At 46.3% G+C, this 21,569-nt stretch overlaps 1 protein-coding gene across 2 annotated transcripts; it reads left to right on the top strand.

Moving 5' to 3' along the window:
- The first annotated feature begins 12,776 nt into the window (after positions 1-12,776).
- LOC105542152 (cytochrome P450 2A13) lies at positions 12,777-20,416 on the top strand. 2 transcript variants are annotated; one of them, XM_011983566.1, is made up of 9 exons: positions 12,777-12,981; positions 13,260-13,422; positions 14,425-14,574; positions 14,808-14,968; positions 16,046-16,222; positions 17,915-18,056; positions 18,524-18,711; positions 19,232-19,373; positions 20,018-20,416. In XM_011983566.1, the coding sequence occupies exons 1-9, from the start codon at positions 12,802-12,804 to the stop codon at positions 20,197-20,199; spliced, it is 1,485 nt and encodes a 494-aa protein (XP_011838956.1). In that variant the 5' UTR covers positions 12,777-12,801; the 3' UTR covers positions 20,200-20,416. The 2 variants fall into 2 exon arrangements, with proteins under 2 accessions (XP_011838956.1, XP_011838966.1); XM_011983576.1 differs by lacking the exon at positions 13,260-13,422 and having other exon boundaries at positions 12,802-12,991.
- The last annotated feature ends 1,153 nt before the right edge of the window (positions 20,417-21,569 follow it).

Here is a 21,569-nt window from a genome sequence, read left to right as displayed (position 1 = left end):
TTTTTTTTTTTTTTTTTTTTTTGCAGTGGAGTCTTATTTTCTTGCCCAAGCTGGAGTGTGCAACAGCACGATCTTAGCTCACTGCAACCTCTGCCTCCCTGGTTCAAGCGATTCTCCTGCCTCATCCTCCCGAGTAGCTGGGACTACAGGTGTGTGCTACCATGCCGGGCTAATTTTTGTATTTTTAGTAGAGACAGGGTTTCACCATGTTGCCCTGGGTGTTCTCGAACTCCTGACCTCAGGCGATCTGCCCTCCTCAACATCCCAAAGTGCTGGGATTACAGGCATGAGCCACCACACCTGGCCTAAAATGATTTATTTCTTTTGCTGTGAAGAAGCTCTTTAAGTTCCATTTGTGTATTTTTTGTTTTATCGTATTTGTTTTTGAAGACTTCATCATAAATTCTTTGCCTAGGCCAGTGTCCAAAAGAATTTTCCCTAGGTTTTCTTCTAAAATTTTTATACTTTCAGGTTTTAGATTTAGGTTTTTAATCCATCGTGAGTTAATCTTTGTATATGATGAAAGATACTGGTCCAGTTTCATTCTTCTACATATGATTATTCAATCTTCCCAGAAATATTTATTGAATAGGATGTCCTTTCCCCAGTGTATATTGTTGTTGACTTTGTCAAAGATTAGTTGGTTGTAGGTAGGTGGTTTTATTTTTGGGTTTTCTGTTCTGTTCCGTTGATATATGTGTTTATTTTTATACCAGTACAATGCTGTTTTTGTTACTATATGCTTGAAGTATAATTTGAAGTCAGGTAATGTAATGCCTCCAGCTTTGTTCAACTTGCTTAGAATTGCTTAAACTATTTGGGCTCTTTTCTGATTCTATATGAATTTTAGGATGGCTTTTTCTAATTCTGTGAAAAATGACATTGGTGTTTTGATAGAGATTGCATTGAGTCTATAGATTGCTTTGGACAGTATGTTCATATGAATGATATCGATTCCTCAAATCCATGAGCATGGGATATTTTTCCATTTGTTTATATCATCTACAATCTCTTTCATCAGTGTTTTGTAGCTCTCCTTATAGAGATCTTTCATCTCCCTGGTTAAATATATCCTTATGTATTTTATTTTCTTTGTAGCTATTGCAAATGGATTGCCTCCTTGATTTGGTCCTTGGCTAGATCGTTACTGGTGTGTGGAAATGCTACTGATTTTTGTACGTTAATTTTGTATCCTAAAAACTTTACTGAATTGTTTTCTCAAATTTAAGAGTTGTTTTTGGAGTCTTCAGAGTTTTCTAGACATAAGATCATCTCATCGGCAAACAGGGATATTTTGACTTCATTTTTCTCTAATTTGGATGCCCTCCATTTGTTTCTCTTGCCTAACTACTCTGGCTAGGACTTCCAGTACTGTGTTGAATAAGAGTGGTGAAAGTGGCATTCTTGTCTTGTTATGGTTCTTAGAGGGAATGCTTTCAAATTTTCACCATTAAATGTTATGTTTGCTGTGGGCTTGTCATATGTAGCCTTTATTATGTTGAGATATGTTGCTTCTATGTCTAGTTTGTTGAGGATTTTCATCAGGAAGAAATGCTGATTTTTATTGAATAATTTTTCTGCATCTATTGAGATGATCATAAGACTTTTGCCCTTCATTCTATTGAATGTATCACATTATGGATTTGCATATGTTAAACCATCCTTGGATCCCCAGGTTAAATCTGACCCAACCGTGGTGTATGGTCTTTTTTATTTGATTTGCTAGTATTTTGCTGAGGCTCTTTGTATCTATGCGATTCAGGGATATTGATCTATAGTTTTGTTTTTTGTTGTGTTCTTGCCAGCTTTTGTTATCAGGATGATGCTGGCCTCATAGAATCAGTTAGGGAGAATTCCATCCTCCTCAATTTTTTGGAATAGTTTCACAACGATTTGTATTAGTTCTTCTTTGTATGCTGGGTAGGATTAATCTGTGAATCTATCTGGTCCTGGAATTTATTTTGTTGAAAGACTTTTTTTTGAGATGGAGTTTCACTCTCACCCAGGCTGGAGTGCAGTGGCATGATCTCGATTCACTGCAACCTCCACCTCCTGGGTTCAAGCAATTCTGCTGCCTCAGCCTCCTGAGTAGCTGGGATTACAGGCGTGTGCCACCACACCCAGCTAATTTTTGTATTTTTAGTAGAGATGCGGTTTCACTGTGTTGAGCAGGCTGGTATCAAATTCCTGAGCTCAAGTGATCCACCCTCCTCGGCCTCCCAAAGTGCTGGGATTACAGGCATGAGTCACCACGCCTGGCCTTCTTGGGAGACTTTTAATTACTGATTCAATCTTGCTATTCATTATTGATCTGTTCAAGAGTTCCACTTCCTGGTTCAATCTTGATAGATTGTAACTGTCCAGGAATTTATCCATTTCCTCTAGGTTTTCTAGTTTGTGAGGGTAAAGCTGTTCATAATAGTCTCTCGTGATGTTTTGTGTTTCTATTCAGTCAGTTATAATGTCCTATTCTTCATTTCTGATTGTTTTTATTTTCATTTTCTCTTCTTTCCTAGGTTAGTCTAGTTAGTGATTTATTCGTTTTCCTTAACATTTTGAAGAACCAAGTTTTGTTTTGTTGTTTTTTTGTTTTTGTGGTTTCTATTTCATTTAGTTCTGCTCTGATCTTTGTTACTTCTTTGGCTAACTTTGGGTTTGGTTTGTTCTTTTTCTAGTTCTTTGAGGTGTGACATTGGTTGTTAGTTTGTGATCTTTCTACTGTTTTTTGAGATGGAGTCTCACTCTGTCACCCAGGCAGAAGTGCAGGAGTGTGATCTTGGCTCACTGCAACCTCTGCCTCCCAGGTTCAAGTCATTCTCCCACCTCAGCCTCCCGAGTAGCTGAGATTACATGCATGCACCAACATGTCTTGCTAATTTTTGTATTTTTTAGTAGAGACAGGGTTTCTTCATATGGCCAGCCTGGCCTCAAACTCCTGACCTTAAGTGATCCACCCGCCTCAACCTCCCAAAATGCTGGGATTACAGCGGTGAGCCACCATGCCTGGCCCTTTCTACTTTTCTGATGTAGGCATTCAGTGCTATAAACTTCCCTGTTAGTACTGCTTTTGCTGTATCCCACAGGCTTTTGTATGTTGTATTTTCATTTTTATTCGTTTCAATTTTTTTTTTTTTTAAATTTCCACCTTAATTTCTTTGTTGACCTGGTGATCTTTCAGGAGCATCCTATTTAGTGCCCATGTATTTATACCATTTCAAAGTTCCTCCTAGTATTGATGGAATGGAATCCTTTTCTGACTTTATCCACTGTGGTCTGAGATGATACTTGATATAATTTTGATTTTTAAAAAATTTGTTAAGACATGTTTCGTGGTCTTAATATATGGTCTATCTTGGAGAATATACCATATGCTGATGAAAAGAATGTATATTCTGTAGTTGTTAGGTAAAATGTTTTGTAAGTGTTTGTTGAGTCCATTGGGTTAAAGTCCAATTTAAGTCTGCATTTGTCCATTTTTGCATCACTCTAAAGGAACACCCAAGGCTAGGTAATTTATAAAGAGAAGTGGTTTAATCAGCTCACAGTTCTGCAGGCAGAACACGAAGCACGGTACTGGCATCTGCTACTGATATGTGTCTCAGGAAGCTTACTATCATGGTGGATGGCAATGGAGAAGCCAGTGTATCACATTGGCAAGAGATGGAAGGGGGTGGTCCCAGACTCTTTTAAACAACCAGATCTCATTTAAACTGAGTGAGAACTCACTCATCACGAAGGGGACGGCACTGAGCCATTCATGAGGGATCTGCCCCTATGATCTGATACCTCCCCCTAGGCCCTACCTCCAACATTGGAGATCACATGTAAACAGAAGATATGGAGGGGACACACATCCAAAGCATATGCAAGTCTAATGTTTCTTTGTTAATTTTGTCTCTCAATGATCTGTCTAGTGTATGAGTGGGATGTTGAAGTTCCCCACTTTCATTGTATTCTGTCTGTCTCATTCTTTAGGTCTAGTTATATTTGTTTGTAAATTTAGGGGCTCTGATGTTAGGTGCATATATATTCAGCATTGTTATAATCTCTTGCTAAATTGATCCCTTTATCATTATATAATGACCTTCTTTGTTTTGTTTTTAATGTTTTTGATTTAAAATCTGTTTTAACTGGTATAAGATATAGCTGTTCCTGCTTGTTTGGTTTTTTTTGCATGGAGTATCTTTTTCCAACTATGTACTTTCAGTCTATATGTGTCTTTACAGGTAAAGTGAGTTTCTTATAGGCAGCATATAGTTGCATCATGGTGTGTGTGTATGTGTGTGTGTGTGTGTGTTTATTTGTTTTGAGATGGAGTTTTGCTCTTGTTGCCCAGGCTGGAGTGCAATGGCACGATCTTGACTCACTGCAACCTCTGCCTCCCAGGTTCAAGCAAGTCTCCTGCCTCAGCCTCCCAGGTAGCTGGGATCACAGGCATATGCCATTATGGCCGGCGAATTTTTGTATTTTTAGTAGAGACAGGGTTTCTCCATGTTGGTCAGGCTGCTCTCGAGCTCCCAATCTCAGGTGATCCAATCGCCTCGGCCACCTAAAGTGCTGGGCATCATGTTGTTTAAAGTGTTCTGCCAATACATATCTTGTAAGTGGAGCATTTAATCCATTTATTCAAGGTTAATATTGATATGCTAGGCTTTATTCTTTTTTTTTTTTTTTTTTTTGAGACAGTGTCTCGCTCTGTCGCCCAGGCTGGAGTACAGTGGCTGGATCTCAGCTCACTGCAAGCTCCACCTCCCGGGTTTACGCCATTCTCCTGCCTCAGCCTCCCGAGTAGCTGGGACTACAGGCACCCACCACCTCGCCCAGCTAGATTTTTGTATGTTTTTTTAGTAGAGACGGGGTTTCACTGTGTTAGCCAGGATGGTCTCGATCTCCTGACCTCGTGATCCACCCGTCTCGGCCTCCCAAAGTGCTGGGATTACAGGCTTGAGCCACCACGCCCGGCCACTAGGCTTTATTGTTGTCATATTGTTAATTGTTTGAAGTTATTTTATATGATAAATTATTTGTTTCTTTTTCTCTTTTTGTCATTGTGGTTTGATGAGATTCTGCCATGTTGCCATTTGATTCTTTTCTCTTCCTCATTTATGAGGTTGTTTTTATAAGAAATGTGAGTTTTATTCTTCTGTGTGTTTTCATGATGCTGAGTGTTGACCTTTCATTTCCATGTTTAAGACCCATTTGAGCATCTCCCATAGGAACAGTCTAGTGTTGACAAGTTCACTCGCCATTTGCTTGTCTGGAAAAGATTTTATTTCTCCTTCACTTATGAAGCTTATTCTGACAGAACATAAATTTTTTGACTGACAGTACTTTTCTTTCAGCAGTTTGAAATGCCATTCTGTTCTCTTCTCGCCTGTAAGGTTTCCACTGAAAAGTCTGCCGTTAGTCTGATGAGTTTTCTTAATAGGTAACTAGATGCTTTTCTCTTGCTAATTTTAAAATTCTTTCTTTCTTCTTGACTTTAGACTTTCTAAACATACTATTATGTGAAGTTCTTTTTGCAATGTATTTGCTGGGGCTCTGTATCTGGATGTCTAACTCTCTTGCTAGATGTGGAAGTTTTCATCAATTACTTCCTAAAAATAGGTGTTCTAATTTTTTAAAATCTCTCTTCCCCCTTGGAAATACCAAAAATACATAAGTTTGGTCACACCATGTAGTCCCAGATAACTCAAAGTCTTTGTCTCTTCTTTTTTATTCATTTTTCCTTATTTTGTCAGACTGGATATTTCAAAAGACCTGTCTTCAAGTTCTTAGATTCTTTTTTTTTTTTCTATTTTCCTAATTTTAGAGATAGGGTTTCAGTATGTTGCCCAGATTGGCCTTGAACTCTGGCCTCAAGGAATCCACCTACCTTGGCCTCCCAAAGTGCTGGGATTACAGGCATGAGCCACCTCACCCAGCCATGTTCTGAGGTTCTTTCTTCTGCTTGGTCCAGTCTACTATTGAAGCTTTTGAATATATTCTGTATTCCCTTTATTGAATTTTTTTAGTTCAAGAGTTTTTGCTTGTTTTTTTTCTTATAGTATCTCTCTCCTTGGTAAATTTCTCATTCATTTCCTGGACTGATTTTCCAATTCTTTGTATTGATTTTCAGATTTCTCCTGCATCTTGTAGGGCTTTATAAAATCAATATATTGAAATCTTTATCTGGCATATTGAGGGATTCTTTTTGATTGGTATCTGTTGCTGGAGAATATTGTGATCCTTTAGTGATGTCATGATTTTCTCCTTTTTCATGTTTCCTGTATCCTTTCACTGATATCTGCAAATCTTGTGTAGTAGTAGCTTGTTCAAGTTTTTTTTAATTGTTTTTGTAGGAGAAAATAATTTTCCTGAAAAATGTGTATATGTTGTTAGTTGAGTAGGATACTTTGGCTTTCATTCTGGGTGCCTATGGTAGTGTGATCTTAGTATGACTTCATAGGCAGCACCCAGGGTCACTGGTATCTTTGATTTCCTTGGTAGCTTAGAGTACAGTTATTACTTGAGGTTGTGGAAAAATTTAGCTGGGTATTGGATGCCAACTGAGCCCATCTTTGGGCCCTGGTGGTGGCAGCAGCTTGGAGAGTGTGCCTGAGCCCCAGAGCAGCCTACACTGGCTTTGGTATTAGTGAGTCCTGGGAGGCTGATTCTTGAGCTTCCTAGTGGCTTGGTGAAAGGGTAGTCATGGGAGTTGGGCGACAGGGATGTGGGCAAGTTCTCAGACCTCTGGGAAGCACACCCTGGTGAGATATGGTTGACGGCAGTAGCGGTGGTGGAGCAATCCACTAGGACCCAGGCAGTCCATGTTGGTGTTTCTGGTAAATGCAATGGGTTGGGTGGGCTACTTCCCAGTCCCACAGCATCCTGTAGCAGGTGTGGTGGTATTGTCCTAAGTGTGCTTAGGAGAGCTTGTTCTCCCCTGTCCCTCCCCCATCTGGGTGGCATCACCTCACACTTGGCAAAAATGGGGACACAGCCCAACATTAAACTCTTGCAATTTTGCCAGCTGTGGGCTTGTGACCAGAGAGGGTAGGCAGCACCAGAGCTTCCTATGTCTTCTCTGTTGAATCCCTTCTCTTCTCTGAAGAATCCGAGCAATCTTTCCTAGATAATCTGTTTAAAATGGAGTTCCTCTCCATGAAGAAGGCCATGCTACCTGCATCTGGTCAGCCATCTTGATCACCTTTCTACATTTAAAGAGACACAGCATGTTAAAAAGAAAATTTAGTTCCCTTAGGTATTGTTATTTACCTAGCCCTCCCAGTCAAGAAGTGGTCTGCATTTTAAAGGATTTTAATGTTTTTTTTTCACTCCCCAGTGATTTCAGAGAATTGGGTTGTTAAAAATGTTTTCTTTAGAGTTAACAGTTTTTATTCATGGGATGCTTGATCCAATAGAAGTTACTTAACCATTACCAGAAGAAACTCTTCATCAGTGCACTTGGCAGCTGACATCTTTGTCCTCTTGAAAAAAAAAAAAAAGTTGTTCGGGCATGGTGGCTCATCCCTGTAATCCCAACCCCAACACTTTCGGTGACTGAGGCGGGCAGATCACCTGAGGTCAGGCGTTCAAGACTGGCCTGGCCAACATGGCGAAACACCATCTCTACAAAAGTACAAAAATTAGCCGGGCATGATGGTGGGTGCCTGTAATTCCAGCTGCTCAGTAGGCTGAGGCACGAGAATTGCTTGAACCCAGGAAGTGGTGTTTGCAGTGGGCCGAGATCGTGCCATTGCACTCAGCCTGGGCGACAGAGCAAGACTCCATCTCAAAAAAAAAAAAAAAAAAAAAGCTGTTCATTCCTGTCATCTATCCAAATTCTTCCCCATCTCTGGACTCCTAAGTCTTGCCATTTTCCTGGTAGGGAGGAACTTCATGGCCATGAATGTGAGCTGTCCAAATACTCAGAAAAAAAGAATCTTGACTTTCTTCTCTTCTTTGACCTTCTTCACTCTATTTCAGCCAACATTCCCACAGCCCCACCCTAATCCTTGTCATCACTCTGAAATGACATTTCACTCTGTGACCACAACCACTACTACCCCAACTCCCCCACTGCTTCATTGCCAATGGCCTGAGGGATATACTGGCCAATGAGGTCTTTGGTTAAGGTTCCAAAGAGTGCAAACACTATAGAAGGTCAAGTCTCCCTCCTATTAAAATACTTTTTTTCTAACATTTTGAAACCTTTTGTTACATGTTTACATGAAAGTATTTGAAGAAACACAAGAGATTACAAGCAGTTTTTATAATGTTTCATAAAGAAAAACAGGTGGAGCCTGGCAGTCCAAAGTGGTGATTAACAGCATGAAATTTACATTCACAGCCAGGCGTGGTAGCTCACACCTATAATCCCAGCACTTTGGGAGGCCGAGGTGGGTGGATCACCTGAGGTCAGGAGTTTGAGACCAGCCTGACAAACATGGTGAAACCCCGTCTCTACTAAAAATACAAAAATTAGCTGGATGTAGTGGCTGTAATCCCAGTTACTCGGGAGGCTGAGGCTGCAGAATCACTTGAACCCAGGAGGCAGAGGTTGCAGTGAGCTGAGATCGTGCCATTGCACTGCAGCCTGACCAATGAGAGCAAAAGAGCAAAATTGCATCTCAACAAGAAAAAAAGAAAGAACAAAAGGAAAGAAAGAAGAATGAATGAAAGAAAGAAAAGAAAAGAAAGGGAGAGAGAGAGAGAGAAAGAAAAAAGAAAGAAAAAAGAAAGAGAAAGAAATAAAGAAAGAACGAAATTTACAGTCATACAAAACCATACTAAGACTATCCTCATTAGCAGTGAAATGCAGAACCAAGTCACTTACGACCGACTTTGGGGGCCTCACCTAACTCATTTGTAAAATGGAGATTATAAATCCAACCTCACAGTCTTGCAATGAAGAGTTTAATTAAGATTATGCTCATACAATCTTCCCACAGTTCTGGGGTTTTTTTCAAGCAGACACATGGAGCTGGGCTAGGACTGTTTTAATCCAAACACAGATGAGCACAGGAAAATATCAGATGTTCACATGTATGCAACATGGCCCACAAGCCTGCATACAGACACCTGAATGCACACATGAAAATATCCACATACTTACATGTAGTCACCCAGTTGTGAATGCGTACACACAAATATGAATATGCAGCATACATCTTGTTTTACACAGAAATGCACATTGTAGACACCCCTAAATCATGTGTACACACATGCTGTGTGCAGAGACAGACAAAAAGATTGGCAAGCATTGAGAAACAGTGGCACACCCTGTCAGGCACACACATGTGCATGTGTAGACATAAGTTGGAATGGATACCCATTATCAAGCACAAACATATACCCCACAAAGCCCGGCGCACACACAAATTCATGTATCAACATGACATACTGAAACATACATGCACATAGACACTACAAGCATGCACCCAGAATGACACACAGACAGTTGTATAAATGAGGATAAACATGGCAGAGGCATCCAGGAGAATCCACTGGACAAAATGGCAAAGATGTAGGAGCACACAGGGTGATTGAGGGGAACACTGACTTGCAGGGAAGGAGAAAGAGAAAGAAAGATGGGATCCAAGACAAGTGTAGACAGACAGGTGGGCAAAGTCCTGTGCAGGGCTCCAGGGCCAACAAGAATAACCTGAGAGTCTAATGCTGGCCTGTCCTTCTGCAGATACTGCCGAACTCAGTACCCCGCTCCAGGAGGCCATGAAGGATTAATTTCCTATTCACAGCTCCATGGGGTAAATCTTGGCTGTGCTGAGGAAGGGATGGGGAAAGAGGTTCCCAAAGACTCTGTCCCTTCCCTCCTTCCCAAAGGAAAAGATTTGGGAGCTTTAGACTAGAGAATGTAAAAGCAGGGAAGGTGCTTAGGGAACATCTCATCCATCCATTTCATCCTACAGATTAAAGAGAACAACTACTATTCATTGAGCACTTACTGCCATGTACCTCATCTGCATTAACACATACACTTCTCCCCTAAATAGCCAAAGTGGTAGGAGCTGTTCTTGGCTCCATAAAGCTCACAGAGATAAAGTCAGCTGTTCAAAGCCACACAACAAAGAAGGGATAAGGTTAGGATTCCAATCCAGACCTTAATCATTGTTCCATCCATTCAGAAAGGGAAACTGAGGCCCAGCAAAGAAAAGGGATCTTCCTGGGTTCGCCACTAACTCACTCTGAAAGCCTGTACCCAAGACACTGTCCACTGGGACAAGTCCCTCCCACATGATTTCAGACACCATTCTCTCACTCCACGCTCCAGGGTAATCAACAAGTCCAACATCGATTGACCTCTATGTGCACAAATACTGGAGTTCCCCCAGCCTGTCTCTCCCCACCCCTCCGTGGCCAGGTCATGGCAGCCTGCTGACCACTCAGTGCCCTTCCCTGTGCCAACATCACTGAGAAACAAACTCCCCAAATGTCTGTCTCCCACCTTTTAAAGAAATAAGGAAAAGGAGGGGCCAGGCCCAAGTGCAGGCTGGTGACCAGGATTAGAGGGATTGATATCTGCCCAGCTGGTGCTAATCCTCCTTCCAACCTCTTCCCCTCCAAAATCAACAAAAAACTTTCATCTCTCCGCTTTGTTCTCTGAACTTTGCTCCCTCCACACAGGTCTCAGAGCTCAGCATCCTAGAATACATGGAACAAGATGTCAGTCCTGGGGGTGCCAACCTCACCCACCTCCCCTTGTCCAAAGTTGGTGATCCTGAGGACAGGTGCAACCCTGGAATCTCCAAACATCACAGCCTGTCCTGTGGCCATCTAGGGCCCCTCTCAGGGTCTGGCTGAGGCTCATTTCAGGCCCACATAGGACCAATCTCAGCACCTGCCTCATGCTCATGTCAGAGCCCAATGGAACCAACCTCAGAACCTATATGGTGCCACTCTTATGCCCTCTAGAAGCAGGGCATTCATACACCCTCAATGACACCTGAGACAACACACAGAGCTGTCTTGGAACCAAACATGACTTTAATATTCTTCTGCTGTCAAGTTCAGTGCCAACTTGTTTCCCATCCTCGAGTACACCTGGGGGCAGTCCCAAAGCCAACACGATGCCTCCCCTCCCTGGCCGTACCTGATGCTGATATCAGAACCCGCCAGTGTCATCCCTGTGTCCACTGCTGATGCCAGTCTCAGCACCCACCTCCTGCTAAGCCTGGCCTGCACTTGACTCCCAGGGTGATCTAGGCCAGTCAATGAAGTGGGATGAGGAGAGAGTTCACATCCCAGCTCCCTTACTTACTCCCTGTGTGACCTCACTCAAGAGGATTTATGGAGTCTAGATCTGCTCATCTTCAAAATGAGGATGATGATGAACCAACCCCATTGTTACAAAGATTCCACCAGATCATACACACCTAGACTTGATCTTCCCATATGCGACCGTGCTCACCAAAGGGTAACAGTCCTGTTTACTAAGGAAGAATTTCCCTGAGGGAAGGACAGGAGGCTACTCATCCCTTCTCCACTCCCACCCACCCCAGGATCTGTCTCTGTGCCTGACACTGGAGTTTACTCCAATCTCTCCTGCGATTTTTCCCTCTGCCTGCTAATAGTAGTAGCCCCTGACAAAGCAGTAATCACCCTTAAAGGAGACTTAACTCACCTTCAAATATGATCTTCTCTTCCTAAATAGTCCCTTTCCACCGGCAGGAAAACCAAATCCACAAAGTGGAACTAACGACGCAGAGCAGGAGAGACGGGAGTTCAGGGCCACTCACGCACGTCCCCTGCCCACTGTCTGTTTTCTGTCCTCTGTAGACCCTTATATAAAATGAGAAACATAAATAACAATAATAATATTAATAGGGATGATAGAATCAATCTAGTGGGTTTCCCTAAGGATTAGGGTTGGAAACGAGTGGATGTCTTTGTAAATTACAACCCTAGGGACACTTGAGATTTTTCCACCATTTGGGGGTTGTTATTACTATTTCTCAAGACCTGGCCAATCCCTCTGCCAACTGATAACTCGAGGTACTCTCCTCCAGGTGTGGGGAAAGTTCCCCTGAAATATGGCTGTGGTCTTCCACCCCTTTCCCAACAAGAGATGTGCAGTGGAGGTTCTATGGCACCCATCCTGGCCTCACTCTGAAGTTCCAATGAGGATTCTGGGCATCAAGAGAGAGCTCTGGGCCAAAGCAAAATCAAGTCAGTCCCTGGGCCCAGGCTGGGCTGCTGGGTTTTCTGGGAGGACCTGCTGGGCTTGCTACACACTCCTCCCAGAAACTCCACACCCACACCCTGGTCTTCCCAGCCCCAAGACTCTCAAGTCCATAAACCTGGAATCCCCCCTCCTGAGACCCTTAACACTGCATCTTCCTCACCAGAAGACCCCCAAATGCACAGCCACACTTCTGTCTCACCTCAATGAAACACAGACCTTTGGTTTGCTCTCCCCAGGAACCTCCACATCCACAACTTTGAGGTGCATTCTCAGTCTCAGACCCAAAATCCAAAGTCCAGGTGCTCCCCTGTACAAATATTCCAAACTCCTCCGTTCTACAGTTTATCTGTTGCCCCTTCCTAAATCCACAGCCCTGGGGCACCCTTCCTGAAGTACCACAGATTTATTCTGGAGTTCCCCTCCCTGTTCAGCTTACCCAGGGTCCCCCTCCTCCTCCCTTGCTGACTATGTCCCAAGCTAGGCGGGATTCATGGTGGGGGGTGTAGTTAGGAGGTGAAATGAGGTGATTATATAATCAACCAAAGTCCGTCCCTTTTTTTCAGGCAGTATAAAGGCAAACCACCCCAGCCGTCACCATCTATCATCCCACTGCCACCATGCTGGCCTCGGGGCTGCTCCTGGTGGCCTTGCTGGCCTGCCTGACTGTGATGGTCTTGATGTCTGTCTGGCAGCAGAGGAACAACAAGGGAAAGCTGCCTCCAGGACCCACCCCATTGCCCTTCATTGGAAACTACCTGCAGCTGAACACAGAGCAGATGTACAACTCCCTCATGAAGGTGTCCCAAGGCAGGGAGATGGGTGGTACGGAGTGGGGGCTGCCCAGCTGGCTGGGGCTTTGTGGCAGGGGATTGACCAGTGTGGACTGGAGTCTTACGAAAGGGAGTTTTGGAGCATCAGCATCAGGGTCCTAGCCAAGAAAGACAGGATCTTGGGATGTCCAGCTCCCTGACTGTGAGAACCTAGGGACAACAGATCCCAGGAGTTGACAACTCGGTGCTGGGCCCATTCAGAGTGGGGGCTGCTCCCTCTAACCTCTCCCACCCGCCTCCATCAGATCAGTGAGCGCTATGGCCCCGTGTTCACCATTCACCTGGGGCCCCGGCGGGTGGTGGTGCTGTGCGGACATGATGCCGTCAGGGAGGCTCTGGTGGACCAGGCTGAGGAGTTCAGCGGGCGAGGCGAGCAGGCCACCTTCGACTGGCTCTTCAAAGGCTATGGTGAGGGGGTGCTCAAGAGGGGGAAGGTGGCCAGGGGGACGGGATGGTCTCAGTGTCCCCAGGCTTCTCCCTGCCTCTCCTGCCCACTGGAGGCTATGACAGAGCCCCCTGTCTGGTCTCTCTCCCCATCTCCCTTCATTCTGGCCTCTCCCTGTGTGTCCTTCACCTGTCTCCAGTGTCCCCGTCCTGATTCCTCCCTGCCTCTCTCTGCCCCTCGTTTTCTCTCCTCATTCCGCCTCACTGGAGTCTCCTCTTTCCCCTCTCTGTCCATCTCTGAGGACATCCCGGGTTTCTGTTTTCCAACCCTGGCCCTCTGTCTTCATTTGTCTTTTTGTCCTTCTCAGCTTCTGTGCTTCTCCGTGTTTCCCCTCTCTCCGCTTCCCTCTCCCACTTCTTCCTCTGGCTTAGGATTTCACAGGATTCCTACTTCCACATCTCCAGCCTCCATCTCTGAGTAACAGTTGGTCCTCCTTCCCAATCCTCTCTGTTTCTGTCTCTGTATGTTTCTCTCTTCTCCAGCTCAGCTTAAGAATCTTTCACCACTTTTATTTCCTCCTCCCAGATCTCCCCATATCTCAATTCCCCTCCCTCCATCCTCTTCCTCCATCTCTCTCTCTCTTTCTCTCCCTACTTTCTTCCCTTCCTCCATGGAGTGTCCCTGTATCCCTCTGTTTCTCTGGGCATCTGTCTGACCTTTCTGCTTCTCTTCTGATTCTCTTATTCTTTCTACCCGGGTTCTGTCTCTCTCTCTGTCTCTCTCTCTCTCTCTCTCTCTCTCTCTCTCTCTCTCTCTATCTCTCTATCTCTCTCTCTCTCTCTGCCCCCCTCACTCTCTTGTTTCTGTGACTCTGAGTTTGCAGCTCTTCTGGGCACTCGCGCTGAATCCATCTCTCTCCCACCTCACTCCGTCTCTGCTCCACCCTTGGGGAGCCCCCTGGAGCTGGTCTGCTCCTGCCCCCGCCGCCCCCTGACCTCTCTCCACCCCCACGTTCACCTCCCCAGGCGTGGTGTTCAGCAACGGGGAGCGCGCCAAGCAACTCCGGCGCTTCGCCATCGCCACCCTGCGGGACTTCGGCGTGGGCAAGCGCGGCATCGAGGAGCGCATCCAGGAGGAGGCGGGCTTCCTCATTGAGGCCCTCCGGGGCACGCGCGGTGAGCAGGGCACCCCGAGGGGACGGTTGCAGGGGCAGGAAAACGCCCAGGGCGGGGACCTGCGCATTCTGCCTGATGATGGGGACTAGGTGGGGAAAGGCCCCCGCACTTCCAGCCCTGGAGTCTGGCGCTGGGAATTTGGCTCAACAGGGCCCTGCCTCCCGGAATTCTGACTCTCCTCAGACCTCTGAGTTGACTCTCCCCCCAACCCCCTTCTCCGGCCACACCCGCAGGCGCCAATATCGATCCCACCTTCTTCCTGAGCCGCACCGTCTCCAATGTCATCAGCTCCATTGTCTTTGGGGACCGCTTTGACTATGAGGACAAAGAGTTCCTGTCACTGCTGCGCATGATGCTGGGAAGCTTCCAGTTCACGGCAACCTCCACGGGGCAGGTAACCGGCTGCAGCCCGGCCCGTGATGCCCCTACCACAACCTGTCAACTGCTCCCCTACCTGGAGACAGGTGCCCCAAACTCCCACCCCCCTCCAGACAGTGTCCCCTCAAAATCAACCCCCAATATTGGACAACTGTACAGTTGCACCAGAAACCAGGACGGATGCACAATACCCAGTCTCCAAGGACACCCAAATAGCTCAACAGATGCTCCCCAAAACAGAGCCTGCCAGCAGGATGCAAGCCCTCAGCTCAGCTCTCTTACCTGGGTGCATGTTCCCATCCCCAACTTACTGTAATTTCTAACAGGTACTCCCTACCCAATTCTTCTTTTCACATCTACACAAATGTTCCAAATTAGCCCACTGGAATATCTGGCCAAGCACCCTCTACTTCACCCACTTTAAATACCTGAAAACATGGACAGCTGCCCTAACCGACACCCTAAACACATAAATATCTAGACAGATTATTCCCCAGACACCCAAATAAGTGTTCCCCAACCCTTTGCAATCACACATCTTACAGAGGTGCTCCCAATGCATCCCACTTGGATACATAAACACCTGAACAGGTATCCCCTCCACTTTAACATCTTCACCAGCCGCGCTTTAACACATGAACACCTGAACAAAAGTCCCCAGTCCGGACCCGGTAAGTATCTGGATAGTTGTCCCCAACCACGTCCACTTAAATGCCTAAATACCTGGACAGGTGGCACTCCCCTCATACAAGCCACACCTGAATAGCTAAACACCTGGACAGGTGTCTTCCAACTCGACTTCACCTGAATATCTGAACACCTAGATGTGTGCTCCAATCCAGCCTCATTTAAATACCTGAAACCTGGATTTATGCCTCAGTTCTTCTCACCGAAATTCCTAGACCGTGGCCCTGGCACCTAATCCACATGAAAACTTAGATATAAGTTCCCATCCAACCCCACTGAAATACCTAAACACCTGGACAGATGCCGTTAACTCGGTTCCTTCCTTGCTATGAAACAAGTCCCATTCCCATCAGCTCCTGGCCCCTGACAACTGTCCTTTCCTCCCATCCTCTCTCTGCAACCCCAGCTCTATGAGATGTTCTCTTCAGTGATGAAACACCTGCCAGGACCACAGCAACAGGCCTTTAAGGAGCTGCAAGGGCTGGAGGACTTCATAGCCAAGAAGGTGGAGCACAACCAGCGCACGCTGGATCCCAACTCCCCACGGGACTTCATTGACTCCTTTCTCATCCGCATGCAGGAGGTACACCCCAGCAGCCAGTGCGGGGAGGTGCAAAGCCAGGCAGGGGGAAACCAGGCTGGGAGTGGGGCAGGCGGATAACACAGGGCCATTCAAATCGCCCTCGTCATAATAATCCTCACAATTGGCCGGGTACGGTGGCTCACGCCTGTAATCCCAGCACTTTGGGAGGCCGAGGCAGGTGGATCACCTGAGGTCAGGAGTTCGACCAGCCTGGCCAACATGGTGAAACCCAGTTTCTACTAAAAATACAGAAATGACCTAGGCATGGTGGCATGTGCCTATAATCCCAGCTACTCAGGAGACTGAGACAGGAGAATTGCTTGAACGCGGGAGGCAGAGGTTGTATTGAGCGGAGATCATGCCACTGCACTCTGGCCTGAGTGACAGAGCAAGACTCTGAAAAAAAAAAAAATCCTCATAATCCCAACTATATCAACCACTGCTGTTCCATCTACTGAGCCCTCACCCACAGGCAGGACTTGTGCACGTGAATTAGAATAGCAAGCACTCCTACAGCACTACCACGTGCCAGGCACTGTGTTAAGTGCTTTAAGATAGTCCCCACTGAACACTCACAACAGCTTTGAAGGAGGTTCAATCATGGCCCCGATTGTACCAGTGAGGAAACTGAGGCCCAGAGAGTTGAAGTGTCTTAACTAGGGCACACAATAAGGAAACCTTGGTCCCCCAAGCTCAAACCCTGGTGTCTCTGAGCCTAAAGCTGGTGCTTTTAGCCACCAAGCTCTCTAACCATTCATGCCCAGGTTATCAGACACACCTCTGTGGACAGGTGACCTGGCTTTACATTGCAGGGTCCCCACATCCATCTGGACGTCAGTCTCCCATGTGGGAAGGCTTTAGGGAGTCTGAAGCTCAGGGAGAAAGGATCAAGGGAGGGGGTTCCTCCATAGTAAATGTCAAGATTTTTAGGGAAGAAATAGGATGCTGTTGCTTAAAGTTCTATGCTTGTTTCTTAGAAAAACTCTTTTTTCCTGACTCTTCGTCTTGCCGTCTCTGTACTACTTTCTCTTCGTCTCCCCTCATCATTATCTTTCTAAATATTCCTACCATTAAAAAAGTAACAGACTGGGCAAAATGACAAAACCCCATCTGTACAAAAACTACAAAAAGAAATGACTGGGCATAGTGGTACATGCCTGTGGTCCCAGCTACTCAGGAGGTTGAGGTGGGAGGATAGCTTGAGCCCAGGGTGGGCAGAGGCAGCAATGAGCCAAGATCACGGCACTGCACTCCAGCCAGGGTGACAGAATAAGACCGTGTCTCAAAAAAATTAATTACTTTTTAAAAAATTAACAAGTGAGCCTGCAAGGTCATGTGCATTTGCAGTTCTAGCTACTCAGGAGGCTGAGGCTGGAGGATTCCTTGAACCCAGTTCAAACCCACCCTGTGCAACTTAGCAACACCAAGTCTGTATAAGAAGAAAAGACTGACAGCTAAGTTGATAATTAAAGGACAGATGGTCAGCGAGGTAAAGAAGGTGAGAAGGAAGAGCATTTTGGGCAAAGCCAGCAGCCAGGGCAAGGGCTGGAACCTGGAGCGAGTCTGGCAGATCTAGGGTCCCTCCTTCCACCTTTCATCTGGACCAAAGAGAGGAAGATTCAAAGGAGAAACCCTAGAAGGGCCCCAAGAGCATGGGAAGTGAGCTTGGTCTGAAGCCCCCTCTCCCTGCAGGAGGAGAAGAAACCCAACACAGAATTTTACATGAAGAACCTGGTGCTGACCACGCTGAATCTTTTCTTTGCCGGCACCGAGACCGTCAGCACCACCCTGCGCTACGGCTTCCTGCTTCTCATGAAATACCCAGAGGTGGAGGGTAAGGCTGGAGGGGGAGGGAAGTGGAGGGTTCCAGACCCTCAAAACTCCCCTGACCCTGGTGCAATGTCCCCACCTGCCCCAGATCCCAGGACCCTGAGACATGCCTTGCTGTCCAGAGACAGGGCAATATTCAGCTGATAGGAATCAGCTGAGTCTCACTGGCTATTAAAATACTGAAAATGTCTGCAGTGATTGGTCAGTCACTCCTGTCCCAAGCCCACTGAGTGCCACTATCTACTCCTCTGGATCATCTCCTAAGTTCCTCCCTGTGCCTCCCCTGTGATTTGGGCACAACCTGGTTAACAGGATACTGCTCCAACAATGTGAATCACTGATGTCTGTTATGAGTGGTCTACCTCCATGTCATTGGTGGAGCCATGTAATCCACCCCATTTTACCTATTTGGACTATAATCCCTTCTCTGAGACCCCTAGATACCTAAACACATTCCCCCTCCTCCCCCAGCCAAGGTCCACGAGGAGATTGACAGAGTGATCGGCAAGAACCGGCAGCCCAAGTTTGAGGACTGGGCCAAGATGCCCTACACGGAGGCAGTGATCCACGAGATCCAAAGATTTGGAGACGTGATCCCCATGGGCTTGGCCCACAGAGTCATCAAGGACACCAAGTTTAGAGATTTCTTCCTCCCTAAGGTACTGTCCCCCACCCTACTCAGACTACAGGGATGTCCAGTCTCTCTCTGTTTCCCCAGCATCCCACCCCCATTAGAAGCTTTCTAGACCCTGTCCCACTCCCTCAATTAGTCAAAGAAGACTTCCCCCACCACCACATCCGTTCCACCTTCCCACTTAGAGACTCCTGAGTTCTGCATCTCCCCAGACTTTTTGTGTCAGGAGAATCAACCCCATGTTCCCAAACTTCCTGTCTTAAGAAACAGGAGCCCCCTTTCCATTAGGCTTTTTGCTTTAGGGACACAAGTCTCAGGTCCCCCAAATACCCTGCCTAGCAGGACATGGACCCCATGTCTCCCAAACTTCCTGTTTCAGAGACATGAACCTTCTATCCCCCAAAGCTCCTTTCTCAGAGGACCCCAACTCCTCCATGCCTGCCACTTCCCCTTACCTGGAGCACCCTGGTTCCCCCTCCAGCCCCTGTGTACTTTCACCAATCCCCAACCTGCCTCATCACACACACCTTCCTCCTGCCTCCCAGGGCACCGAAGTGTTCCCTATGCTGGGCTCCGTGCTGAAAGACCCCAAGTTCTTCTCCAACCCCCAGGACTTCAATCCCCAGCACTTCCTGGATGAGAAGGGGCAGTTTAAGAAGAGTGATGCTTTTGTGCCCTTTTCCATCGGTAAGAGACTAACTACTGTTTGCCGCCAGGCCACTGCTCACACCAGCAGGAGCCTCCCTCACCCAGCTCCCCTCTGTGCGGTGTAGTCTGGTATTTCTCCAGCTTGGAAGTTCCTGTTAGAATCTACCCTTAAGCCACCAACTGATACTACCTTAACCACCAAGCACGCCATACCTGCGCCCAGGTAAAAGGGAAGGAAACATCTTCCCCCGTAGATTTATTTGTCTCGGGTCACACAGCAGATTCTTCAGATCCCTGAAAAGGAGATAATGGCACAGCACAGCAATCATATTTGCAAGTGTGTCTGGCAGGTAGGGGCATCTAAACCTCCCATTGCTACACCTGGCATGGATCATCCATCTCTGATGAATGCGTGACATTATGCCTTTTTCAAAACCGGTAGAACTGTACAACACAGAGCAAACCCTGATGTAAACTATGGACTTTGGTTAGTAATAATATATCAGTATTGGTTCACCATTGTTATACCTCTTATAGAAGGAAACTGAGGCTTCTCTGAAAGTCTCTCAGGCCGTAATATTCCACCTCTCCTCCCTGGGAGAGCCGCAGCTGGCGGTCGGTAGTGGGGCGAGGCTGCACTGAGAGTGGGCTTCACCTCCACCCCTCCCGCCTCTCCTCCTCAGGAAAGCGGAACTGTTTCGGAGAAGGCCTGGCCAGAATGGAGCTCTTTCTCTTCCTCACCACCATCATGCAGAACTTCCGCTTCAAGTCCCCCCAGTCGCCTAAGGACATCGACGTGTCCCCCAAACACGTGGGCTTTGCCACGATCCCACCAAACTACACCATGAGCTTCCTGCCCCGCTGAGGGAGGGCTGTGCTGGGGCAGGTCTGGTGGGCGGGGCCAGGGGCGGGGCTCACGGGAGGGGCGGGACTAAGAATGGTTGCAGGATAGGGGAAAGGAAGACTAGGTGGTTAGAGGGAAGAGAAGAAACAGAAGGGGCTCAGTTGACCTTGATGATGTCCTTCAGAGCTGGGATGAGAGGAAGGGAAACCTTATAGTATGCTATGGAGAGTAGTAATAATAGCAGCTCTTATTTCCTGAACAAGTACCTCCATGTCAGCTTTGTTCAAAAAGCGTTGCACGCTCACCTCACTTAATTGCCGCAAACCTCTGCAAAGGGGAACAGCGCTCATGCCCATTTTACATGTGACAAAGCTGAGACTCAAAAAGTTGTCTCTATCTGATGTCTCACAAAACATATGCGCCCAGAAAATCTTTGAACACAGATCTGTGCCCATAGCCCTCTGGACAGATTCTTAAAAAGCACTCTACCTTATGTAAAACAGCTTAGTATAGCATCAGACGTCCTGAACATCCCTGTCCTGAGGGTTTTTCCAGAGACCTGAAGGGCGGCTGTCCTACCTTCACTGCACACTTGCCCACACTCTCACCTACTCAGCATGCTTTGAATACCAGGGTGCAGTCTGAGCTCACTACCAGGTAAGGCCACTGTGGCCCACTCAGAGTCAGTCCAGGGACACAATGAGACATGAATGGACATACAGAGTCAGTCCATTGACAATTCTTTTGCACAGCAGAAGTTTTTAATTTTAATGACTTTCTGTCATTGTATCTCTTAATGAAGAAGTTGAAGGAGAGAACCACTTTCAGAGAATACCGAGAGAACTCTGGATGAAGACGTACCATATGCACGTGTGTGATCATGTGCAGGTGTGCATGTGAGCATATGACTGCATATTCTTCTCCGTGTATGCATGAAACACATTCCACTATGTGTTTCTGAAGGTGGGGCTCTCCTGATGGATCTGGGGTCCATTGTAAGACCCAGTTAAGAGTTTCACAGTCACTGCCCACTCTCAAGGAAGTTAGTGTATGTCCCCCTTAGAAGCTGCCTTACGGCATTCACGAAAATTAACTCAAAGTTTATCATAGACCTAAATGAAAAGTGAGTATAAAATTTCTAGAAGATAATACAGGAGAAAATCTAGATGACCTAAAGTTTGGTGATGACTTGTTAGATACAACACCAAAAGAACAATCCTTGAAAGAAGCAATTGATAAGTTCGTGTCATTAAAATTAAAAATTTCTGCTCTGCAAAAGAATTGTCAAGAGAATGACAATACAAGCTGCAGACTGGGAGAACATATTTGCAGGGAACATATCTGATAAAGGACTTACATTCAAAATACACAAAGAACTGTTAAAACTCGAC

The sequence above is a fragment of the Mandrillus leucophaeus genome, unplaced genomic scaffold, assembly GCF_000951045.1.
Source record: "Mandrillus leucophaeus isolate KB7577 unplaced genomic scaffold, Mleu.le_1.0 Scaffold106, whole genome shotgun sequence".
Taxonomy (NCBI): domain Eukaryota; kingdom Metazoa; phylum Chordata; class Mammalia; order Primates; family Cercopithecidae; genus Mandrillus; species Mandrillus leucophaeus.
Note: the sequence above shows the minus strand (reverse complement) of the source record. Positions and strands in the feature narration are given on the sequence as shown.